We start from the raw sequence: 23628 nt of genomic DNA, 5'->3' as shown, positions 1-23628 counted from the left end.
AATACAAGCTTCAAAGTTCCCAGGGTGAGTATTGACGGGCTCAGCTTTGGCCAGGAGCATTGTTCAGATGACTGCACATTCAGTAAATGTGGAAGGGCAGGCAGTTTCCAGACACACATGGGTGGGGTGAGATGACACCTGGGTAACTAATTAGTAATAATAATGATAATGATAATAATAATAATAGTCCAGGGCATTCCTCTAACAGAAAGGCAAAGCAGGTCCTAAATTACTAAATTTGAGAACATCTGGCTGTTGATAAGCCAAAGACATTACTTATTGTTATGGCTATCTTTTTTTTCCTGATTATGTCTTCGTTTTAAAAGAGTGGAATGATGATAATTCATTTGTGTTAGTTATATAGAGAAAAACACACATTAAACAGATCATAACAAAAACAAAACACTATCCACATTGGACTACTCCTTACAAGTTGCTTTGAATAAGATAATGTATTCTAACAAATACTGTGAAGTATTATGCTTGACTTAATGCTCCAGTTATATCACCAAGAATTTTATCCCATAACATACTTGGTTTTAAAAATATTTCCTCAAAGATTTTCTTAATCAACTAAGAGGCTCTGAGTCTTCTCTGCTCCTTTCTTCCCCCAGCAATTTTGCAGGAAATTCCATCTCAGTCTTGTGTCTGCAAAGGCTGCCTCATTGCTTAGACCCCAATACAGATTCTGAGATTCTTAAGTAGTCTCAAATTGTCATTGAAGTTGGATGAGAGTGGCATTATCACTTCTATGCAACCTTGGTCATGGAGACCTTTTATGATGGTCCCTAATTCCAGTGAGCCCATATATCCTGCCCCTTTCCTATTCCAGGAGGAAATTCCTCCCTCTTCCCTCAAATCCCATTCTTTTTTCCATTATTCACCCACTGTCAACACCTGAGCCAGGCGTTTATATAAGAACAAAAGCCAGGGTGGGAATTGTGTTCTGGGGAACTTGCAATTTCTTTTTAGGTTGAATGACACCATAGTCCTTAATAACCCATTGAATTAAAAAATGTAAGTCGACAAACAAGAGAGATGCCTGCACACCCATGTTTATAACAGCACTATTTGCAATGTCAAAATATAGAACCAGCCTAAGTGCCCAACAAACAGTGATTGGATAAAGGAAATGTGGGGAAATGTGGAACATACATACAATGGTGTGTTATTGAGCCATAAAAAGGAATGAAATTGTCATTTGCAAGAAAATGGATGGAAATGGAAATTATCATATTAAGCATGGAAAGAGATATAATACAAGAAAGCCTGAAATTTAAGGAATCAAAGTGGGAAATGAGCCTGCAACATGGAGAACTGGAGAGGAAGTTAGATAGCTCCTTGTTTTCATAGAACTTTTTATTTTTGAACATTTATTTGGGGGCATTTTCCTCTTTCCATGTATGAAATACTTAATCATAAATAATTATTCATAATGCTGTCATATATATCATTATCCCTATTTTTATGCAGAGAGAGAGAGGGGGAGAGAGAGAGAGAGAGAGAATATGAGAGGAAATAAAAGGGAGCTAAGTTCACAAAGAATATAAAACTCCAACTTGTGAACTAGTAAAAAATCACTAGGGGGGAAGAATGACCCAAACAATGTATGCACATGTGAATAAATGATTAAAAAAAAAGAAAAAAATCACTAATTGGGTGAGTATGTGTATTTCAAAATAATTCTTAAGCTATTGAGTCAAGAGGCCCACTTTTTAATCCTGTTCTACCATGTAATTTGACTAGGAGTGCTACTTACATGTTTTTACTTCAATATTCTCATTTTGTAAAAGAGAGTTCTAACTCACCAATGAGCACAGCTATGAAAAATTATATTATATAATATTTTAAATATCTGTAGGTCAGAAATTATTCTTTTATGACAAAGTGTTATATATTTGCATGTATTTTTAATAACAATTAATTTATAACTGTTGTGTTTTTTATGTTGGGCTTTTCATTTCTGAGTCTTCAGGTGAATGATGTAGTAGAGGGATGCTTTTGCAGAAGTACGAAACACTGACAAAATGTGTCCTTCAGTTGTAATAATAAGCATGGCTTTTATTAAAAAATGTCTATTGAAATCTAAATCAGAGTAGAAGTACTTTAAGAAAAAATATTCATAAAGGAAATGTATAAATCTTGGAACAAACTTTTGGGGCTAAGCTCTATTTAAATATCAACTTTATTTCCTCATTTTCTTTTGTTTTGTACACTTGCCCCTCCTTCTGTATTTCCCCTCTTGATTAATGACATCAAAACTGCTGGCTCTAAACATAAATATCACCTTTTTTCTTGCTACATTTTCCACATTCCCCAACATTTTGTCTTTTCCTGTAGACTAATTTTTTAAATGTCATTCTGCCCTTCACTCCTCCCTCTTGTTCCCTCTGATTCTGCTGGCTTTGAATCCATTCTCCTACCATTGCCTGGATTTGGCTCCTTGTTGTTCACCTGGATTGAAGAATGGCCTCTTCACTGGCATTCTGGCTCTGCCTTCTGCCTTCCAAGCTACCCACTACAAGGTAGCAAAGACTCTTTCTAAAATGAAATCTGATCCTGTCATTAAAAGACTTGGTAGTTACTCATTGTCCATGGAGGAATCCCTTGGCTTCCCTGTGGCACAGAATTAGCCTGACTTTGGCATCAGCTTTTCTTTGCCTGAGGAACTGCATGCTTCAGTCCCTACTGTACACTGGATGCTCCAACTTGTCAGCTTTTTCAGTCACTCTGCCTCACCTGGCTACTTCACACCTGCTATGCACCTGCACTCCTTTGCCTGGAAAACTTCTTGTGCAGTCCCTGGGCATGGGCCACACTAAATGCTACCTCATTTGTGACCCTCCTCTGAATCCCTTATGGAGAGTTTATCACTTCTTGGCCCTAAACTTCCAATATATATTTTATGTATCTCAGGAAGATACAGTGTTACTTTGCATCATATGTGTCTTCTTTAATTACACTGTAGATTCACAGAGAACCAGACCATGGCTCTTTTGTCTTCATAATCATCTCTAGAGCTCAAGTTTTACTTGGTATGAAATAGTCCCAAAACAAATGTTTTCTAAATGAATGCATAAATAAATGAATGGAGGAAGAGACCTAGAAAAGTCAAGGACATCACTAAATTTCATAAAACTAGTCATGACAGAATTGGGGTGAGAACACAGATCTCCAGACTTAAAAATTACCTCATGCTTTTTGTGCCCCATTGCTAAAAAGTTTAACTTTTCCTAATATAAAATAATTATTTTTAGAAAATACTGAATACAGACAGTATATAGAAAAATATTCTATGCTTTTTTGTAGTCGTTAATATTGTGCTATATTTGTTTCCAGTGTTTTTTTCTGTTTTAAGAATAATTTTTAGAAATTAAGAAACCTCAAGCATAAATATGAAAATAACATTCACATTCCTACCTCCAGAATTACCTGATGTTAGCATCTTGCTAAATTTACTTCCTTCTCATTCCCTCCTCAAACTTGGTTATTTTGGAGATGGGGTATTGCGAACTCTTTGCTCAGGCTGGCCATGAGCCTTGATCCTCCCAAATAGTTAGGATTATAGGTGTGAGTCACCTTTTTCTGCCTCTCTGACTTTTAATGTAGGCACGCATAACTATAAAATTCCCTCTGAGAACTGCTTGCATTGTGTCCCATAGGTCTGGGCATTTTTTTCTCTTTTTAGTATTTGATTTGAACTCAGCGCCTTACATTTGCTAGGCAGGCACTTTTCCACTTGAGTCAAACCAATAGCCACCTTCTTCTTCTTCTCCTTTGCTCCTTTTCCTTCCTTTTTTTTTTGGGCTTCAGTTATTTTTCAGATGTTTTGCATTTTTGCCTAGGGCTAGTCTCAGACCATGGTCCTCCTACTTATGGCTCCCACTTAGCTTGGATTACAGATGCATACCATCATGCTTGGCTTGTTGCTTGAGTTGGGGATCTCACTAACTTTTTGCCTGGGGCTGACCTCTACCATTGATCCTCCCAATATCTGCCTTTCCAAGTTGCAGTGATTATAAGCATGTACCACAACACCCATGTGGTATGTTCTGTTTTCATTTTCTTCTAGAGAGTTTTTTGATTTCCACCATTATTTCTTCTATAATCCACTGATTATTCAAAGTGAATTGTTTAGTCTCTATATAGTTATATATTTTTCTGCAGTTTCTCTTGCTATTGATTTCTAGTTTTATTCCATTGTGCCCTGATAAAATATGAAAAGTTATTTCAATTTTCTTGTATTTGTTGATTTCTTTGTGTCCTAATGTATGATCTTTTAGAGAAAGTTCCATAGGCTGCTGAGAAGAATGTGTATTCTTCAGCTATTGGTAGACTATTTTATAGACATCTGTTAAATCCATTTGATCTATAATATCATTGAATTCTGAAGTTTCTTTGTCTTTTTTTTTTTTTTTTTTGGTCTGGATTAGCTGTCTATTTCTGAGAGTGTGGCACTGAAGGCACCCACTCTTATTGTGTTGGGTCCTGTCTGTGATTTTAGCCACTGTTTGTTTTATGAAATTGGGTGTGCTGATCTTCAGTGTGTCTATGTTTGTGATTGTTATCTCCTCTTGACAGATTATTCCCTTTATCAATGACCTTCTTTGTCTCTTTTGACTAACTTTGGTTTGAAATTTGCTTTGTTAGATATGAGTATAACTATTTCTGCTTACTTTAAGGCTCCTTTTGCTTACAGTATCTTTTTCTATCCTTTCATTTTAAACCTTTGCTTGTCTCTGCCAGTGATGTGCATTTCTCATAGGTGGTTTATTCTTTACTCCTATCCAGAAGTCTTTCTTGTGTTTTGATTGAAGAATTGAGATAATTAACATTCAGAGTTATTATTGAAAGGCATGTAGTAATTCTTTTTGTTGTTTTCATAATGTTTGATTTTTTTCTTTTCTGCATGTAGCATTCCTTTAAGTATCTTCTGCAGTGCTGGCTTAGTGGTGATGAATTCTTTTATTTTTTGTTTTTCATGGAATATTTTTATTTCTCATTCAATTATGACTTCCATTACACAGCAAAGGTGGATATGGGAATCTAGATTGGAAGTTTTTTGGGTTTTTATTTTCAGGGCTTAAGATACACCATCCCTTGCCTTCCTTGCTTTTAGAGTTTGTATTGAGAAATTTTGCATTATTCTGATGGGTTTGCTTTCTTATGTGACTTTGGCACCTCTAGTTTATAGCTTTCAGCATTCTTTCCTTGCTCTCTATACTTAATGTTTGAGCTATAATATGACGAGGAGAGGGTCTTCTCTGGTCTTATCTATTTTGTGTTCTAAGCTCTTCCTGTATTTGGACTACCATCCATATTACAAGATTTGGGGAATTTTCTGTCATAATTTTTGAAAAATTTTATCACATATCTTTTTGTATTCTTTTAACTTGTATCTTCTCCTTCTTTTATGCCCATGATTTGTAAGTTTGGTCTTTTAATGGTATCTCAGAGGTCTTTTGTGTTGTTCATAATTTCTTACTTTTAAAAAGTATTCTAATTCATCTATCTTTTCTTCAAGTTGTGATTTTCTCTCTTCAACTTGATCAGGTCTGTTAGTGAGGACTTCAAGCAATTTTTTTCTTTGACTTATTGAAATTTCATTTCCAAAATTTCAGCTTGATTTTTAAAAATTTCTGTATCTTTATTGAATTATTCTTTCACATCCTCCATTGTCTTCCTTATTTCATTTGCACTTTTTTTGTATTCTCCTGGAATTCATTTAGGTATTTGTGTCCTCTTTAATTTCCTTCATTATTTTTGCAACCATTTCTTTGAATTTTTTTCTTGGCTTTCACCCACTTCACTATCATTAGAGTCTATTATTGTGGAATTGTTGACTTTTATAGGAGTTAGATTGCCTTGTTTCTTTTTTTTTATATATATTTCTTTTGTTCCTGCATTAGAAGTTGGGCATCTGAGAACAAGTCATTGGTTGGAGGTTTTAATTTCCAGTATTCTTTTTGTTGAAGTAGTCTCAGTGTTTGTGTAGGAGTGTGTAGTGGCAGGGTTGATGTGCAGTTTCTCACCACTGGGTGGGGATGTAGCACAGCAACTAAGCACTGAGCTAAACTCAGGGGACTGGTCTTGATCCCCAGCATTACTCAGAGAGAAGCAAACTAACTGGAGTCTGTTGTAGTCCCTCATGTGCAGGTTAGTACTGTATGTAGGCTAAGGGTGGAGTTGGTCAAAGATCAGGTGTTGGCTGTAGGCTACATTCAATTTAGATCCTTTCCTTCTTTGTGTATCAGGAGTCACTGCCCGCCACAAGGAGCTTTGCAGCCTGTGGGCTGGCAGGTTCCCACTACTCTACAGACACCCCAGTCTGTGTCCCCAGGGGCAGAAAGAGTCCATGCCTAAGGCCCCTCAAATGCAGAATAGGGGAAGCAAACAGTGCACTGAGTTCTGCAGAGCTGAGGAAACTCTGCTCTCTGCCTGCTTGTTCCAACACTTTCAGGCCCTGCCTAGCACTTTCAGCATCCCTGTATGAGGCTAGGGAAACAAAGTGATCCACAGATGCTGGACTCAGAACTCTGAGTCCCACCTGGCAGCAAGTCCTACAAAACTGCAGGGAACTCTCAGAGGTTGAGCAGTCCACCATGCTTGGGGTCTGTTTCCACAGTGATCCTCAGGTGATGAGGCTCACTCCTCACTGAAGAGGGCAGGGCTACTGATGGTTATGCATGTTGCTGCCTGAGCTTCTTGCTTCTTAAACTTCTATGTGAGTCCATTTCAGACCCTTCCCTGCTCCATGATGAGGGAAAATGAGGACTATGTATCTCTAATTTCCCAACTTCTAATCATTGCCAATGACTCCCATTGATTTTTTTGTTTGAATTACCTGTCTATTAGTCAGAGCATGGCATTGAAGTCACCCACTAGAGTTCTATCTGTGATTTTATCCACTATCGTTTGTTTTATGAATCTTTTTCTTGGATTTCGTCCACTTCATACACTTGGATTTCATCCACTTCACTATCATTAGCATCCATTATTGTGGTTGACTTTTATAGAAGTTATGTTGCCTTGTTTTTTCGTATTTCTTTTGTTCCTGAATTTCTTCCACTGGAAGTGGAGATGAGACATTATGTAAGTGTCAGCTTCTTGTCATAGAGAGTAAGATTTAGGAGGGCAGAGAGTAACTCTGAAGGGGAATAAATGGAGAGAAACAAGCTTACTTGGGCTTAGCTCTTTTGATAATGAGATTTTACTAAATGTATAATGTCAGAATTTCCTCCATTTCCATGGATTGTACATGCCCATCACAAGAGTCTTAAGGCTCTGGATTATTTTCCTCCTTTTCATTTTCTTTCTTTCTTTCTTTTTCTTTCTTCTTCTTCTTCTTTTTTTTTTTTGGTGATACTGGTGTTTGAACTCAGGCCTTTGTGTGTTGTTAGGAAGCTGTTCTACCACTTGAGCATGACTCCAATCCTTTTTGATTTGGTTATTTTGAAGATAGGGTCTCTCTTTTTGCCCAGGCTGGACTGAACTGCATCCTACAGTAGCTTGGGATGACAGGAGCATGACATCATGCTCAACTATTGTTTGAGATGGGGTTTTATGAACTTTTTGCCTGGACTGGCCTCAAACTGCAATCCTTCTGATCTCACCCTCCCAAGTAAGCTAGGATTACAGGCTTGAGCTACCAGTGCCCAGCTTTGATTGTTTTTTAATCTGGCTATAGCTCTAGACTCTTCATTTCTATCACAGAGAGTCTCATTGCTCCCTTCCCCCATTACACAATATATCTTCAACATCTAATTACAGAATTCTTCAATCCAACTCAATGCTAAGGTTTGAATGTCCCCTCTAAAACTCATGCTGAAATTTAATTGCCGTTGTAACAGTATTAAGAGGTGATTAGATCAAAGCCCTCAGGAAAGGATTTAGGACATTATCTTGGGTGTAGACTGGTCATTGCTAAAGTGGGCTTCTGATAAAAAGATGAGTTCAGCCTGATTTTTCTGTGTCTCCTGTGTTTGCTTGCCCCTTCCACCATGTTATGATGTAGCACAAAGACCTCTCTAGAGGCCAGTGCCATGGCCCAAAGCCTCCAGAACCATGAGCCAAATAAACTTATTGTTTATAATGACCTAGTCTGTGGTATTATATCAGCAGAAAGTGGATCAAGACAGATGAGCAAAATCAAAATGACTGTCATATTTTCTTCTCTCTGGATTTCCGTGAACTACTGATATTTCTAAAAATTCTGTAGAGTGTATGGATCGAGTAAAGGGAATAGAAAAGCAAAATAATCTTAAAAAAAAAAACCCTTCAGATCTTCTAATCTTTAGAAAATGTCTTCTACCACATCCCACTCCATTTCAGAATGTTTAGTTTTTTCCTTTAACAGTTTTGAATTGTTCCATTAAATTATTGCCCCTATACTCACTCATTGCAATTAGAGAAATGTTTGTGGGTTTTTAATATTTTGTTAGATGCTGGTGATATTCAGATTTATATCCAGGCAGATAAGAAATCCCATCTCCATTTTTCTCTGTATGTGCGTACTGAATCTTATTGACTAGTTTTCCTATTAATGTGAAAAAATTATATAACATTGCTATCTCATACAAATGTATTATGAAAACTCTTCATAAATATTGTTTTTAGTATTTGTATAATATTCACTTATATAGATTTGGTATAATTTATTATCTGCTTTATTATTGTTTGACAGCTCTAATGTTTCTATGTCTCCTTTTTGTTACTATACATATAATTGCCATCAGCAAACTTGTATGTCATGCAACACTTAAGTTATTTCTATATGATAGAACTAGAAGTGCTACAAGTGCTGCCATGGTTTGGGTTTACCTGTTTAGTGTTCCTATCCAAATTTGGCACCTTTTATTAGTCTATATTCTGGTAACGTCTGACTATTAGGTGAAATTGTATTTAGTTTGATGGTGACTCATGAGGTAGATGATTCTCAGGGCGCTCCTCCACTAAGTGCCTGACATACATGCCATCTGCACTTGCTCATCCTGTTTACTGTTTACATTTCAGGTGTGAGTAGTCATCCATGGCTTCCCACTTACTGAAAGCTTCATGAAAACTCAAAAAAAGTTTAGAGAAAAGGGCCAAGGCTCAGAGGAGCCAGTAAAAGTTTAGCAGACTGAGCTTCTGGAGAAAACTGAGGACTCACTCCAATCACATGAGTAGGTATGAGTAGGTAGCACTGAAGATGTGGTTTAGGGCATGAAGAATCACCCTTGCTTCCAAACATTTGGCCTATTGAGACCGTGCTTCCACTTCCTACCATTGGAGAGGTTGACTCTGGAAAATCTTGTTTGAAATGTACCCTTACTTGAGATGACAAACCCCCCAAAAGTATTGGTATTAATTGTTTTGCTAGAGATGATGTCCAGTACTTTTCATCTCCAATGAGGACAGAAAGGAAGACATGGAGAGAATAACATACAGTTACTCCTCCCTATCCACTAGTTTCCATATCTGTGGATTCAGTTAAATATGGATCAAAAATGATACATAAAAATTGCATCTGTACTAAACATATATACACTTTTTCTTGTCATCATCACTTAAACAATACAGTATAACAGCTATTTACATAGTATTTGCATTGTGTTAGCTAATTTGTCTGCTTTTGACTTTTTTGAGACCCTCGCCGTGTAGCCCAGACTGGCCTGAAACTCATATAGCCCAGGCTGGCCTGGAACTTGAGATCCTCCTGTTTCAGTCTCCTGAGTCCTGGGATGGCACACATGTGCCAGCTGTAGATCTTGGATGGGGGAAAGGGCTTAGGGGGGATAAAGGAGAATGATAGAGGGGGCAAATTCAACTAGGATATATTGTAAGAACTTTTGTAAATGTCACAATGTACCCCCAGTACAACAACAGTTAAAAAATAACTAAAAAAAAAGTCATGGATCAGGAGTCAAAAGAGAATCTGGATCTTCTAATAAATTGAAGTGTGATGTTGGGAAAGCCACTTACTGTATGAATAATAACCTCCTCTGTAATAGAAGAGAGAAAATGATAGCTACTCTGCCTCTCTCATAAAATTATTATTACACTAAGATGAAAATTACATGTGAAAATTCTCTGGAAGAATTAAGTCCGTACAAAGGTTAGTTCTTTCTTATTTTAGAAAAGTCACATGGTATTCTGAAAAAAATAATCACAAACCTGGGTTTGAATCCCAAATATTCTGCCTGGTACTTGTGAGATTAGGCAGGGTCAGCTTTTAGCTCCTTAACATTGGGAAATTGTGGAAGTCACTTCAATAGCAAAGAATTACATGAAACATTAAAAGAGCCAATGTAGGCATAGTTCACAGCACAGAGTAAACAGACAGTAACTGTTTATTTTATTCTCCTCTTCCATTCCATAATGACTGCATTCTGGCAGGAGGGATGCCTGGGTCATCAACTAAGGGTAAAACAATGGAGTGGTTAATGAAGACGCTATGGAATCTTTCACTCGTGAGATAATCAAGTCTATACCCACAGTCTGCCTGGGAACTTCTACAGTCCTTTTTAAGAATCTCATTTGAAACCTCAGTGATTCATTACAAAGCCTAATAATGCAAGTAGTAGCCGCAGACTGGCAAAGCTGGTGATTGGACTATTCCTGGTTGGCTGATAAAATTCTGTCTGGAGTTTTGTTTAATTTTGTGCTTGCTATGACTTGTGACTGCTGTTCTGATTTTTTTTTTTCTTAATCAAGATAGATAAGAGAGTTCAAGTTGTAAAGTTTCTTTTTTTCAAAATTACACTATAAAATTGCTCTTCTTTATTGCTTGTATGCATGTGGGTGTTTCAATTAAGCAAATGCTCATTTCTAAAGGGGCCATACACAAACATATCCCAGCCTGCAACTCACATGTTCTTTTTCTGCTTAAATTACAGAGCTGTAGCTTTTTGCCAGCCAACCATATGGTTTCACTTTGGTATAGATATAAAATTAAATTGTCAACAAAGATCAGAACCATTTTTGGAATCTGAAACTTTGGAATACTTCCTTGTCATGTTGATGACACCAGTTTTGCCTCTGAGGAGTTGTTAATCTCTAGGAAACAAGCCTCATTCAAGTTCCCAGACCCATAGGTTGTACATCAGAAGCCCCATTACACTGCGATTTCCTGAGGGGTTTAGGGAAAGAAGTGCTCCTCTTTGTTTAATTAGCTGCTAGTACATTGCTTGAAAAGAGGGGTTTCAGTTTTGTTTGTCGAATGTACACATAAATGTCTCAGCACCTTCTTCAGGTCTGAAAATCAGACAACTGAGAATGGGACAGTATAATCTCGGTTTGATGACTGGAAATGTTATCTCCTTGAGGACCTAGCCATTGTGCCAGTATACTTTTCTCTCCTTTCCCTCCCCCTTCTTTTAAATAAGAGAGTAAGGGAAGCACTTTTTTTTTTTTAAATTATAGCACATTGTATTTGGCACGTTTTACCTTATGGAATTTCAGTACTGATATAATGATGTAATTGTAATTGTTTTATTTTTGGGGGGTGTGAACTACATGAGGTGCCTTTTTTTGTTAACTTGAATGTTCTTAAGCCTTTTCTAAAATGAGTTTGTGTAATGAAGTTTTTGGCTTAGGCTACATGAAGCTAACTATGCCCTTTTGTTTCTTCTGAGCATTCTGCTTTTATGGAACCAGGAAAAAGAACTAATTACTGTTTTAATGTCAACAAATCTGAAAGAAAATGCTTTTTGTAAGGGTTACAGACATCCACAAAACTACCAAAAACAGGCTAAAATAGGCAGTGTAAAATATTTTAAACCATGATTGGGTTTCAGTGGAATTTTAATTAGATTAGTATTTCTATACAGGAACTATGACTGCAAAATCAATTCTGCCTAGTCTTTAAATCAATATTCTGTTTGCTATAGCATTATGCATGATTGGACTAAGAGTTTCATTTTAGTTAAAAATGGTGAAGTAAAAAAATGGTCAAATAGCAAGTATCACCCAATGGATTAATAGTTTTGGACTTTGTGATGACATCCAAGACCTCTGAATCCTTTCATGTAAAAGTGAGCAATCAAACATCTTTCAAAAATGACTTTGCTTGGGGGGACCTTGAAAAACACTAAAATTATTAAAATTTAACATTAATGTGCTTAGGCAAATCCTTTATAGAGAATTCCACACAATCTCTTGTATCCCTGCTACAAATGGTCAGCTCTTTCTACCCACCTTTTCTCCTTTACTCCCTCTCTTCTTTTTACCTCTCCCCCTCCTTTCTTCTTCCTTTATTGAGTATACTACTGAGTATATTGTGTGTATGCCATGTGTCAAGTACTATTTTAGGTGTCAGGAATTGGTTTAGTTTTGACATTATTTCTGGTAGACACAAAAATAGCAGATTAGTTTTGAAGAAATTGTTACCTCCTATGCAAACCCAGTCCAGAGTTAGGGCGGAGAGAAGGATAATAGGAAAAGCCCAGTGTTTACTCTTCTACCAAAGGCATTTCTGGGCTGAGCTTACCCATAGGAACCCCAGCTCATCTTCTAATACAGCCACCTACACAATTCTCAGCACTTCCTTACCCAGAGCATGAACCATCATCCCTACTACCTCAACAAAGGCTGTTATTTATTATGACCCGGTAGGTGAGGTGAAATCTGTCAAGCAGCTGCTTCATCTGGAGGGATTCCCATGTTAGATGTGACACGCAAGCCAATAGCAGAGAGAGAGGAATGGCTCATCAATTGCCAGCACCTCCTAGCGTGGGCTGGAGCTTATACCTGGAGCCTCCTCTGAAGTCTATGGGAGACCAAAAGGACACCTCCCCTCCCCCTCTCCAGGAGCAGAGCAGTTTGAGCAGACTACACTGAAGACAGAAGCCAGTTTCACAGGCTGACTGGGTCAGCAGTGGCATGGCACTATGAAAGCTTCAGCTTGGAGACATTTTGCCTCTTTATTTATTTTTATAGAAGCAAGAAAATCAGCTGTGTGGAAGACAATGACTCCTACACTTTTGTTGTACTGCTTGGTGCTTCTTTTGCCCACAGAATCCTGTAAGACATTATGCCAGGTAAGAAAAATGGGAAAAAATAGGTGTCTGTGGCTCATGCCTGTAATCCTACCTACTCAGGAAGCAGAGATGGGGAAGATCTGGGGCAAATAGTTTGGGAGAAAATACCCAACACAAAAAAGGTTTTGGACTGACTCAAGAAGTATAGCACTTACTTAGAAAACATGAAGCCCTGAGTTCAAACCCCAGTACCACCAAAAAAAAAAGCAAAAAACAAAACAAAACAAAAAAGCAAAAAACAAAAACAAAAAAAAAAAAAAAAAGAAAGAAAGAAAAAGAAAAGGAAAGAAAACAGGCTAGGCACCGGTGGCTCACACCTGTAATCTTAGCTACTCAGAAGGCAGAGATTAGGAGCATCAGGGTTCAAGTTCAGCCTGGGCAAATAGTTTTTGAGGCCTTATCTCAAAAACCCATCACCAAAAAGGAGTGGTGGAGTGGTTCAAGGTGTAGGCCCTGAGTTCAAGACCTAGGACTGAAAAAAAAAGAAAAATTGAAAAAAGCATATTGGAGTAGAGGATGAACTGGTGGGGAGAGCTCACAAGTAACAGAATCCATAGTTAACCAGTTGTGTTGCTTGAGACCTAAAGAGTTAAGAGAAGGTGGTGATAGAGTGGCCCAGCCAGAGAAACTACAACAGGTGGCAAAAAACCAATTTTAGTCAATAACTACAAATTATTTTCCCATCAGTTCCTCCTCCCACATGTTCTGAGATACAGTGAGGCTGGAGTGATTTAAGAATAATAAGCTGTCCTTCCCCCCATCCTCAAGTTGTGAAGCATTTAGTTGCTCATAACCAGGGGGATGGTATTTCCTGAGCAGCACTTGAAAATGTAGATGTGGTGAGGTCTGCCAGTGGGATGAATTAATGGCATTTAGTCGGAAGGCTCTAAAAATGATTTGACACAATGAAGCATCGTCCCACTCAGAATGGCAAAAGCATCTCTCTTGAGAATCCTGTTAGTGAAAACTTGGAATAGGCTGGAAGGAGCAAGTAGTAAATGAGCCCATAGTTAAGCAAATTCTACTTGGGGTGAAGTTTTTAGTAATGTACTATTTTAACTTTCGTGGGACAGTGAGTTCTATGACTCTCTCTGGAATATTCTTCCTCATACCATAACTCATTTAAAATTTCCTATTAGTTACTTACTTAATTAGTTTTTTTTTTTTTGGCGGCACTGGGATTTGAACTCAGTGCGTCATGCTTGCTAGTGAGGCACTCTTACCATTTGAGCCACTCTGCCAGCCCAAGTTATTTACTTAAAATAGGGTAAGGAGGAACATTAGCAGATAGAGAATATAAAAATATTTTGAGTATCTTAGAAAGAGAGAATTATTTTTTGACCATAAAATCTGGAGGGAACTTTGAGACTGAATAATGGATGAAGTTCCACTCCTGACTTGATAGACAGAGACCAAGGCAGTGTTGTATAATATGATTCATGGGAGGTATGCAACTGCTTAGCTATAGGACCAAGGGTAGAACAGCTGTCTCCAGATTCTCAGCTTCTTGCTCTTTTCATTTTAATGTGTTGCTTCTTAACAAGAGTCTCCTTAGGAAAAATGACTTTCAAAGTTCTTTTCATGCATTTTCCAAATAGTATTTACTTTACTCTCTAATTAGACTCTGGATGAGAATATTCTCCATGATTTCTCCTGTCCCGCAATGCTGAACTGATACCTGTTTCTTGGGAGAAGTTGGAGACCCTTTGGAAAGACATTTTTTCTGGAGGCATCCCAACTCTACCGTTTGGTACTATTTATTTCTCCCTTTTAATTCCATTGTTTTAAATTCACTTTTCTTTTTCTTTCTGCAAGACAAAATGTGGTGTGTAGGCAGAGCATGGGAGGCTTGTTTTGTTTTTCTTGATTACTGGGAATCTCACCTTACCAGAAACACTCCTTCCTTTTCTTCCCATGCACAAGTTTCTGGAGGATGAGCTGCTGGCTACTGTCCCTCCTCTGACTTGTCTACACACCCTGGGGAAAGTCAGCAGGTTGAGCGGGTTGCTGGTTTGCAACTGTCTTTCACAGTATGAGGTTGAGAGATGTTAGTATCTAACACCAAAGTGGCCCATTCTGGATGCCACCCTAGAAATGACCAAAAGAATCATATGTTATGTGCTTTGGAAAGTCAGCTGAGAGTGAATCAGGTCCTTCGCTTACGATAAAAGGCAGATTTCCCAGAACTCCTTGTAAACAGCACACCATGGCCTTCTGTCCACATATCTGATTAATGTGATGTGACTTCAGTGGAGTTTGTTTAATGGACCAAGTATCATCCAAAGTTTCTGACTTCTAACTGCATTTGTCATCATATGTTGAGGATGGGTTTTGGGTGCACTGAGAAACCTGTATTTCCTTTCATATATCCCCTGTACCTGTTGCACTTGGATAAAGGCTCGTTTTTCAGACAGAACAGTATTGTAGGAATTACAAGAGCAAAGGTCTGGTCTCAGCTATCAGAGAATCTTATCTTTTACAATGCATTCTTATAATTATAATTCTTATAATGCATTCTGCATGTCACGTCAACTCTCAGCTTCAGTTTATCTGTAAGATAAGGAGGTTGGACTAGGTGATTTACAGTTTTCCAGAACTCTAAAAAATATCACCTTAGCATTTTTGGTTTAATGGAACAACTTCAACTTTTCAGCTTACATACGAAGGCTTTATCTTATTGACTATAAAATGACAGGTCATCATACGTCAGTGATTTCAAGGATATTCTGTTTTGTGAATGTTCAGCAATACTTCTTGACCTTGGAGAGACCCATAAATGTCCAATTCGGATTCTTTGTTAGTTCTTAGAGAAAACAGGCAATATTCAGCCTTGTTTCTTGATAACATATGGAGAAACTATTGTGAAAAGGAAAGGGAAAAGAACCCCATGTCTTACACGGCCGTCCTTTCATTTCCAGTTTCTTCCCCAATAGCTAGGGCTTGGTGCACGAGTTGAACAATTAAACCAAAGCTCTTCCCAGACACTAGAGGACACTCTTCTGGTGCAATCACAGGAACTGGTCTCTTTCCCCTCACATATATATGTGCAGGCCTAAATATGCCATTATACACATATAAATAGAGTAGAATGACTAGTCTTGCCTCTTGCATGGCTGAACAACTTTTTTGTCCTATTGCTGCTACTTTAGAAAAGCATCTTTCAGCTTTTCCACTCATTACTAGTAATGTTACATAAATATGTAGGACTGCTGTCAAATTTGAGAAAATGTGTCAAAGTTTCTTTTATGTGTGAACTGCAAGATCTCAGGACACTTAGAATTTTGTCGCTCTGTGATCACTTGCAAATACTCTTGAATTAATGCTACCTGTATGTTGATGTCTTTGTTGTCATTTAGAAGTGGCTTCACACTGCATAAATATATCCTATGAAATACAAATTAAAAGTATCCCCAACTCAACTCCATGTCCAGGTTCCATAAATAAATGTTTCCTGAGTGATTCTTGTAATAGAGTAGAGGGTGAAGGAGGGGATTTGGGATGGGAAAAAATGATAGTCTCCACAGATAGCAGGCAGTTAATATATTTGGCTTTTGAAAAACTTAGTACATGTGATCATTTGAACATCTGCCTGACCCTCTCCTATGATTCAAAGAGGACCATACAAGTATAATAAACCTTCATCAACTTCCTGATAAACCTACCTCTGCCCATAATATATTTTCTCAACAGAATGTAGATCATTTGTCCTGGAGACAGAGGAGAATCCAATGAGTAGCAGAAGGTAGGCAAGCAGAAGGAAAATGGGATCATTGCATTATCCTCCATGGCTTGGCTTTTGGTAGCCAAGCTTGGTCATACCTGATTCAGACATGGCTGTCTGAGACTCAAATGAACTATTGGGATAACATGTCAATAATTAATTTTGATGTAAATTTTGACTTTCTCATTCTAGGCCACCAGCAAAAGCAAGGAGAAGGTGTCTGCCAGGCTACACGGTATGTTGGCAGCAATTACTAACCACATAGAAGTTTGGCTGTTTATATTTTGTAATTCTTAGCCCTCTGCCTCATGGCATGGCAGATGTGACACCTTGATAATTTGTGTTTGGACTCTTACTTTTAAAATTACATTAAAATTTTGCCTTTGATCCCAGACATGTTGCTCTCTCCTTCCAGCACCCTCTGGTCCACCCTGGTCTGAGACTTCTTTGCCATAGAACCTTCATATTGAGCTAATTCAAACCAGGGCAGTGGCTAGAACTGGTCTCTGAGAATTTGTTGACACTATAAAGTTATAAAGCGAGGTTTCTTTATCTTTTTTGGGAACATCAGGGGTATTGGATTCCAAACTAGAGCTGATCTGGAAAGCCCTAGGTTGTGAGGAGGTGCTCAGGGGTTTCCTTGGGCATGTGAGAAACTCAGTGGGTTGAACTGTGGGCTCTTCTTACTCACTTTTACCGGGAGCAGTTCTGTGTTTATCTGTCTTATATAATGCAGTTCAGGATGTGATTCTGTTGGGAAGAATAGGATTCTGTCTCTGAAATATGTGATGACCATTGACTCATTTCAATCTTCTACCACCCTTAGAAAGGAAATCCATCTGATGCCCACAGGATCCTGTGCTTTCATTGCACCAACACCTTGGTGGTTGGTCCAGTGCAGCCTAGAGCTCAGATCTTTTTATCTGATATGTATGACTTTTATTTTCCCAGGTGTGTGTGATGGTATCTGTATGGATAATGCCCACTGTAGCCAGTCTTGTCCTCTAGGCACTGAGGGAAATATGGAGTATGCATGCAGGACAAAGAAATGGCACAAAATCACAGATACCTGCCGAACTCTTAATGCCTTCAACATCTTTGAGGTAATGTCCATTCTCTGTCAACATGGATTCTATTTTCAAAATTCTTATTAGCATAAATTAATTATACAAAGGGGTTTCACTGGAATATTTACATATAAGCATTTAATGTGCTTTAATCAAGTTCACTCTTCATATTACTCTTTTTTTTAGCTCCTTCCCCTTCATTTTCTATAGTTTTTAGTGTATTTTAGTGATGCTGTCACATTCACCCATCACCAGCCTCTCCTTTCCCCTTTTCCTCTTCCTCTGGTCCCTCCACCAGTAGTCCATCTTTTATAATCAGCAACTTGAATTCTTCTGTGGACTCTGTGAGCAAAGTGGAGGCTCAAATTAGCAATGAATATGGCCCTACATGAAGGAGAGGAAGGGTATGAGGCAGGGTGGTAACAGGTTGTTTGTCCATAAATACACAAATACCTAACTATCTTCTCTTAGCTCTGGGTATTTAGAATTTGTGTTTCGTGCCCCTCTCCTTTTCCTGATGTGGAGGAGTCTGCTCATTTAGGTAGAGCTGGAAGAGAAGCCTGGGGTTTTCAGTCAACTTCTCTGTCTTCACCCTTGGCCCTTTCGTTTTTCAAAGCTTTGATACTCAAACTGTCCTTCATGGATCACCATCATCCCTGAAAACTTGTTAGATGTGTGGGACTTGGACCCCACCTCAGACCTGCTAAATCAAAATCTGTACTCTATTGGGATCCTCAATGATTTCTGTTCTCATTAAAGCATGAGAAACAACAGGACCTAAAGTGAAGGACTGAAGTGACCTAAAGTAACCTAAATATGTTCGTCAACAAACTAACGTATTTCCATAAATACTTAAGTAATTATATATTTTGCTAATTAAGTTCTAACAAATAAAACCAGGTCAAATGCAATTTCTTCTCCTTTTTCTCCTTTTACGGCAAAGGCTTTACCTTTCTGAGATCCAGCTTCTTTTTCCTTCAGACGACTCCCTGCTTTGGCATTTCTTTTGTCTTAGGAACATTTCCATCCTGTTTTTTTTTTGCATGGTTCTATAGCGCATTTAGTGGTTTTCGAACCAGAAATCTCTGACCAGACTCTAAAAGGTTGCCCAACTCTGACATCTGGGGAGTCTGAGCACAGATGTACACACAGGCCCATGTACCATTTCTTTTAATATTTAAATACTCTAAAACAGTTTGCAAAGTTCTAAATAAAATATATTGTCTGACTTTCATCCCATATTCTATTCTGAACCTCTAGGGAAATGGATAAACCAAGGCCATGAATCCATGACCCTGAGAACAGGTGCTTCTTGGCCACCTCTCAAGGTCTAGGGGTGAGCATCTGCATAGCATGGTGGCATGGCTCATCCATGGCAGGACAAACTTAAGGAAGACACCATGAAGGCCTTGGAAGTAGTCATGGAGTGTTGAGCAGGAAGTTCATGCATCTAGCAGAGGGACATGGACTCTGGGCAGGCATACCGTCTAGGCTCATGGACCAATGTCCCTGTAGGAAGGCAGGCTGGAAGAAGGTCAGAAGGGGACTATGCAAGCAATGGCCAGCAAAAACTTTTGTAAAGGGCCAGGTGGTAAATAGATTAGGCTTTGTGGGTTGCATGGCTTTTGTTACATGTACTCAACTTTGCCTCTATAATGTGGAAATATTCATAGACAATACTTAAACGAGTAAGTCAGCTGAATTTCAATAAAATTTTACTTATAAAAAAACAGGTTGGGCCATAGTTTATCACTTCTACCCTAAAGAATGGGACCTGGAGCCTGAATCTATGGGGAATACTACCTAGCGCAATTTTTAGTCATCCTTTTATCTTGGTGTTCTAGTTGCTTCATTCAAATATAATTTAGAATTTCTGTTTTTAAGATACACTCATGTCTCATGCTTTGACTCTTGGGAAAAGTAAAAATAAGCCTAAATCACCCTAGGAATACACACATACACACATACACACACACACAGTATACATGCAATATATATATATACACACACAGAGAAAGTGTTTGAAATAGTATATTAAAGATATTTGGGGACAAAGGGAAAAGGAATAGGCAGTCGAGAAGTTAAGACTTAATTTTTGCTTCATACACCATGGTATTGGTCAGTGTACTCCATTTAAGATGTGGCTTTGAAAATGGAAAAACATGCAACATACAATTGTATGATAAAGCTATCCTAAATTTTAGTAAGGGGGCTTTTATATTTGACACAAAAATAGTATAATAAGAATTTCTTTGTTTTGATCATATTTTAGGAGGAATCATATTCAGTTCAACCATTTGGAGGAGATGTAAATGTAAATGAATATGCTAGAAAATCTGAGACCATAGCAGACAAGTTAATGCAAAAGTGTCCGATGGATTTGTCTTGTGTAATTAAGAACATTCAGCAGTCTCCCCGGATACCAGGAAATATTGCTGTCATTGTGCAGCTCTTACACAACATATCAACAGTGCTAATGACAAATGTTGATGAGGCAAAGATGCAGGTGAGTGGCCTCAAATATTTAGTAGACCATTACCTCCATGGGAAAGGAATTTAGACTAGTTGCAGAATCCTGGGAGTCTTTCCAAAGCTGAAGACAGTGATTTTACCTCAGTATTTCCAAAGTCTAACATAGCAAGTGTTCAATAAATCTTCACTGAAGAAAGAATGAGTGAATAAAAGGAAAGAAATGAACACATTGACTCACCAAACATTCACAGAAAGCACTTACTTGGTACTGTAGTGGACATGAGTCTGTTTTTGTAATGCATATTTTAACTACTGAAAACCTCTAAGAAAATTCTAGGTCCTGCATGGAGAAGGACTTCTTACTTTTATTTGTGAGTTAGAGTAAGTTGCTGAAATAGGAAACAACTGAATGCAAAGAAAATGCCATACCTATGTGCTGTATAAATGTGAAATGGAGCTGGATCCATTTCCCTTATTTTATTTTAATTTTTAAAACACTTTTATTGGCAGTACTGGGGGTTGAACTCAGGGCCTTGTGATTGCTAGGTGGTCACTCTACCACTTCAGCCATGACTCCAGACTCATTTCCTTTACTTTTGATTTTCGAAGAAGGTAGTCAAAAGTAAATCCAGCCCTTTGGGGTCAATTTCCAATTTAGTATGTTCCTGTACAGAGTCCTGCAATACAGTTGAAATCAAAAAGCTGTTAATTACATGATAGTTTCCCTGACAGGTAAGAATATCACTGGTTTTGCCTAGGTATGAAGTAGAAATAATGATGGAATGAGAGTGTAAAGACTTCCCACCGACCTGTCTCACAGGAAGGCATTGCTTGAATGCTAGAAGGGTACAAAGCAAGTCACCTGAGGATCCAAGGAAGAGGGTGGAGTCTGAGATTCTGTGTCTCTAAGAAGTTCTCTGGGAATCCCTACCCTGCTAGTTGGAGGACCACATTTTGTAAAAGTGAATCTTGAATGTATTGTACTTTTAGTACTGAGTACTAATACTAGTGCCACTTTTTCATTGGCAGAGTTACAGCACCATAGCCAACCATGTTCTTAACAGCCAAAGTATTTCAAACTGGACCTTCATTCCTGACAGAAATAGCAGCTGTGTCTTACTTCATTCGGTCAACTCCTTTGCAAGAAAACTATTTGTAAATAAACATCTCCTTGACATATCAGATACCTTCATTCATACCATGGGCACCATCATAACTGGAGACAACACTGGAAAGAATTTCACTTTCTCAATGAGAGTCAATGATATCAGCAACGAAGTCATTGGGAGTGTGTTGCTCAGTAACGATGAACTTTGGAAGGTTCCCTCGCCTTCTCAGGTCATCAGCATTGCATTTCCAACTCTAGGAGCCATCTTGGAAGCCAGTCTTTTGGAAAACGTCGCTGTGAATGGGCTTGTCCTGTCTGTCATTTTACCCAAGGAGCTTAAAAGAGTCTCCCTGATTTTTGAGAAGATCATCAAGTCAGAGGAGAGAAAGACACGGTGTGTTGGCTGGCACTCTCTGGAGAGCAGATGGGAGCAGCAGGCCTGTAAAATGATTCAAGAAAACTCCCAGCAAGCTGTTTGCCAATGTTGGCCAAACAAGTTGTTCACCTCTTTTTCTATTCTTATGGCACCCCACACCTTGGAGAACCCAATTCTGATGTACATCACATACATAGGCCTGGGCATTTCGATTTGCAGCTTGATCATTTGCTTGTCCATTGAAGCCTTGGTCTGGGGTCAAGTGACAAAGACAGAGATCTCATATTTGCGTCACCTGTGCATTGCTAACATTGCAGTCACCTTGCTGTTGGCTGATGTGTGGTTCATTGTGGCTTCCTTTCTTAGTGGTCCAGTGCTACACCACAATGGATGTGTGGCAGCAACATTTTTTGTTCACTTCTTTTACCTTTCTGTGTTTTTCTGGATGCTTGCCAAGGCACTCCTCATCCTCTATGGCATTCTGATTGTTTTCCACACATTGCCCAAGTCAGTCCTGGTGGCATCTCTCTTTTCAGTGGGCTACGGGTGTCCTTTGGTCATTGCTGTTATCACTGTTGCTGTCACTGAGCCTGGTAATGGCTACATACGGATTGAGGCCTGCTGGCTTAACTGGGACATGACAAAGGCCCTCTTGGCTTTTGTGGTTCCAGCTCTGGCCATTGTGGTAGTAAACCTGATCACAGTCACACTGGTGATCATCAAGACCCAGCGAGCTGCCATTGGCATCTCCATGTTCCAGGAAGTGAGAGCCATTGTGAGAATCAGTAAGAATATAGCCATCCTTACTCCAATGCTGGGGCTGACCTGGGGATTCGGAATAGCCACTATCCTTGATGGCAGCTCCCTGGTCTTCCACATTATCTTCTCCCTGCTCAATGCATTCCAGGTAAGTCCAGATGCTCTGATCAAGTTCAAAGTGAGAGAATATATGAACAGATTTTGTGATCAGGACATTGTGGCATCAGATTTCTTTACAAAATACAATGAAGAACATATTGAGTAAGAAAATAAGCTTCTGTTGCAGAAAGGCACAGATTTGAATTCTGTCTCTCTCATTTGCTAATGTGTAGCATCTTGGAATATTTAACGTTCCAAGCATATTTTCCTCATACATAAAATGGGTGCAATACTGCCTAATTTATAGAGGTGTTTGGGAAAGAAAATGGTGAATGGGAACATGTCAAGTACTAAAATGATCCGAAGGTCACAAACATCCTTTTTTCCCATTTGTGTTTTTGTTGTGCTGGGTGTGAAGACATTGTAGCATTTACAAATGTTCTTACAATGTATCAAATATATCATACTTGAATTCACCCCCTCCACTTCTCTCTCCCACGCCCTCCTCCCCTCATTCCCAGAACAGTTTCAACAGGTATCATTTTTGCATTTACATATATGTGTACACCTTGTTTGCACCATACTCATCCTCCTACCCCTTTCCCTGCCACCTTCCCCCTCCCACCCGTGCCAACCGCTCTCCCCTGGAACCTGTTCCGTTCCCTTGTTCTCCGATTTTGTAGAACAAAAAACATAAAAGATAAAACAAAAGATATGACATTTTGCTAGTTCGAGATAAAGATAGCTACACAGGAACTTTCCTTGTATTGTTCCCATGCAAATGTGTATTACAGCTCCAAGTAATTCACCTCTTCCAGTCCTCTTTACTCCTCCTTAGTCTGCTTCCTATGGTGGCCCCGAGCACATCAACCGCATTCAAGTTTTCGGTTTCCTTTCCTTGTCCTATCCCTCCCTTGCACAGCCTCCCCTGAGTGTGACTGGCATCCCATAATACTGCTGCATACATTGTAGGTCTAAGATCTGCCTATGAGGGAGAACATGTGATT

The 23628-nt window shown here is 38.7% G+C and overlaps 1 protein-coding gene across 6 annotated transcripts in view; it reads left to right on the top strand.

The window, feature by feature from the left end:
- LOC109678286 (putative adhesion G protein-coupled receptor F2P) overlaps positions 1 to 23628 on the top strand; it is a 39854-nt gene that overhangs the window by 2417 nt on the left and 13809 nt on the right. For 5 of the 6 annotated variants that reach the window (XM_074081989.1, XM_074081988.1, XM_074081986.1 and 2 more), the window contains exons 2-6: positions 12919 to 13019; positions 16933 to 16975; positions 17692 to 17843; positions 20080 to 20313; positions 21309 to 22670. In XM_074081989.1, the coding sequence (XP_073938090.1) occupies positions 12919 to 13019; positions 16933 to 16975; positions 17692 to 17843; positions 20080 to 20313; positions 21309 to 22670 (1892 nt within the window). The remainder of the gene's footprint in view (positions 1 to 12918; positions 13020 to 16932; positions 16976 to 17691; positions 17844 to 20079; positions 20314 to 21308; positions 22671 to 23628) is intronic. The other variant, XM_074081991.1, reaches the window with a different exon arrangement.

Source organism: Castor canadensis, chromosome 8, assembly GCF_047511655.1.
Source record: "Castor canadensis chromosome 8, mCasCan1.hap1v2, whole genome shotgun sequence".
NCBI lineage: Eukaryota > Metazoa > Chordata > Mammalia > Rodentia > Castoridae > Castor > Castor canadensis.
Note: the sequence above shows the minus strand (reverse complement) of the source record. Positions and strands in the feature narration are given on the sequence as shown.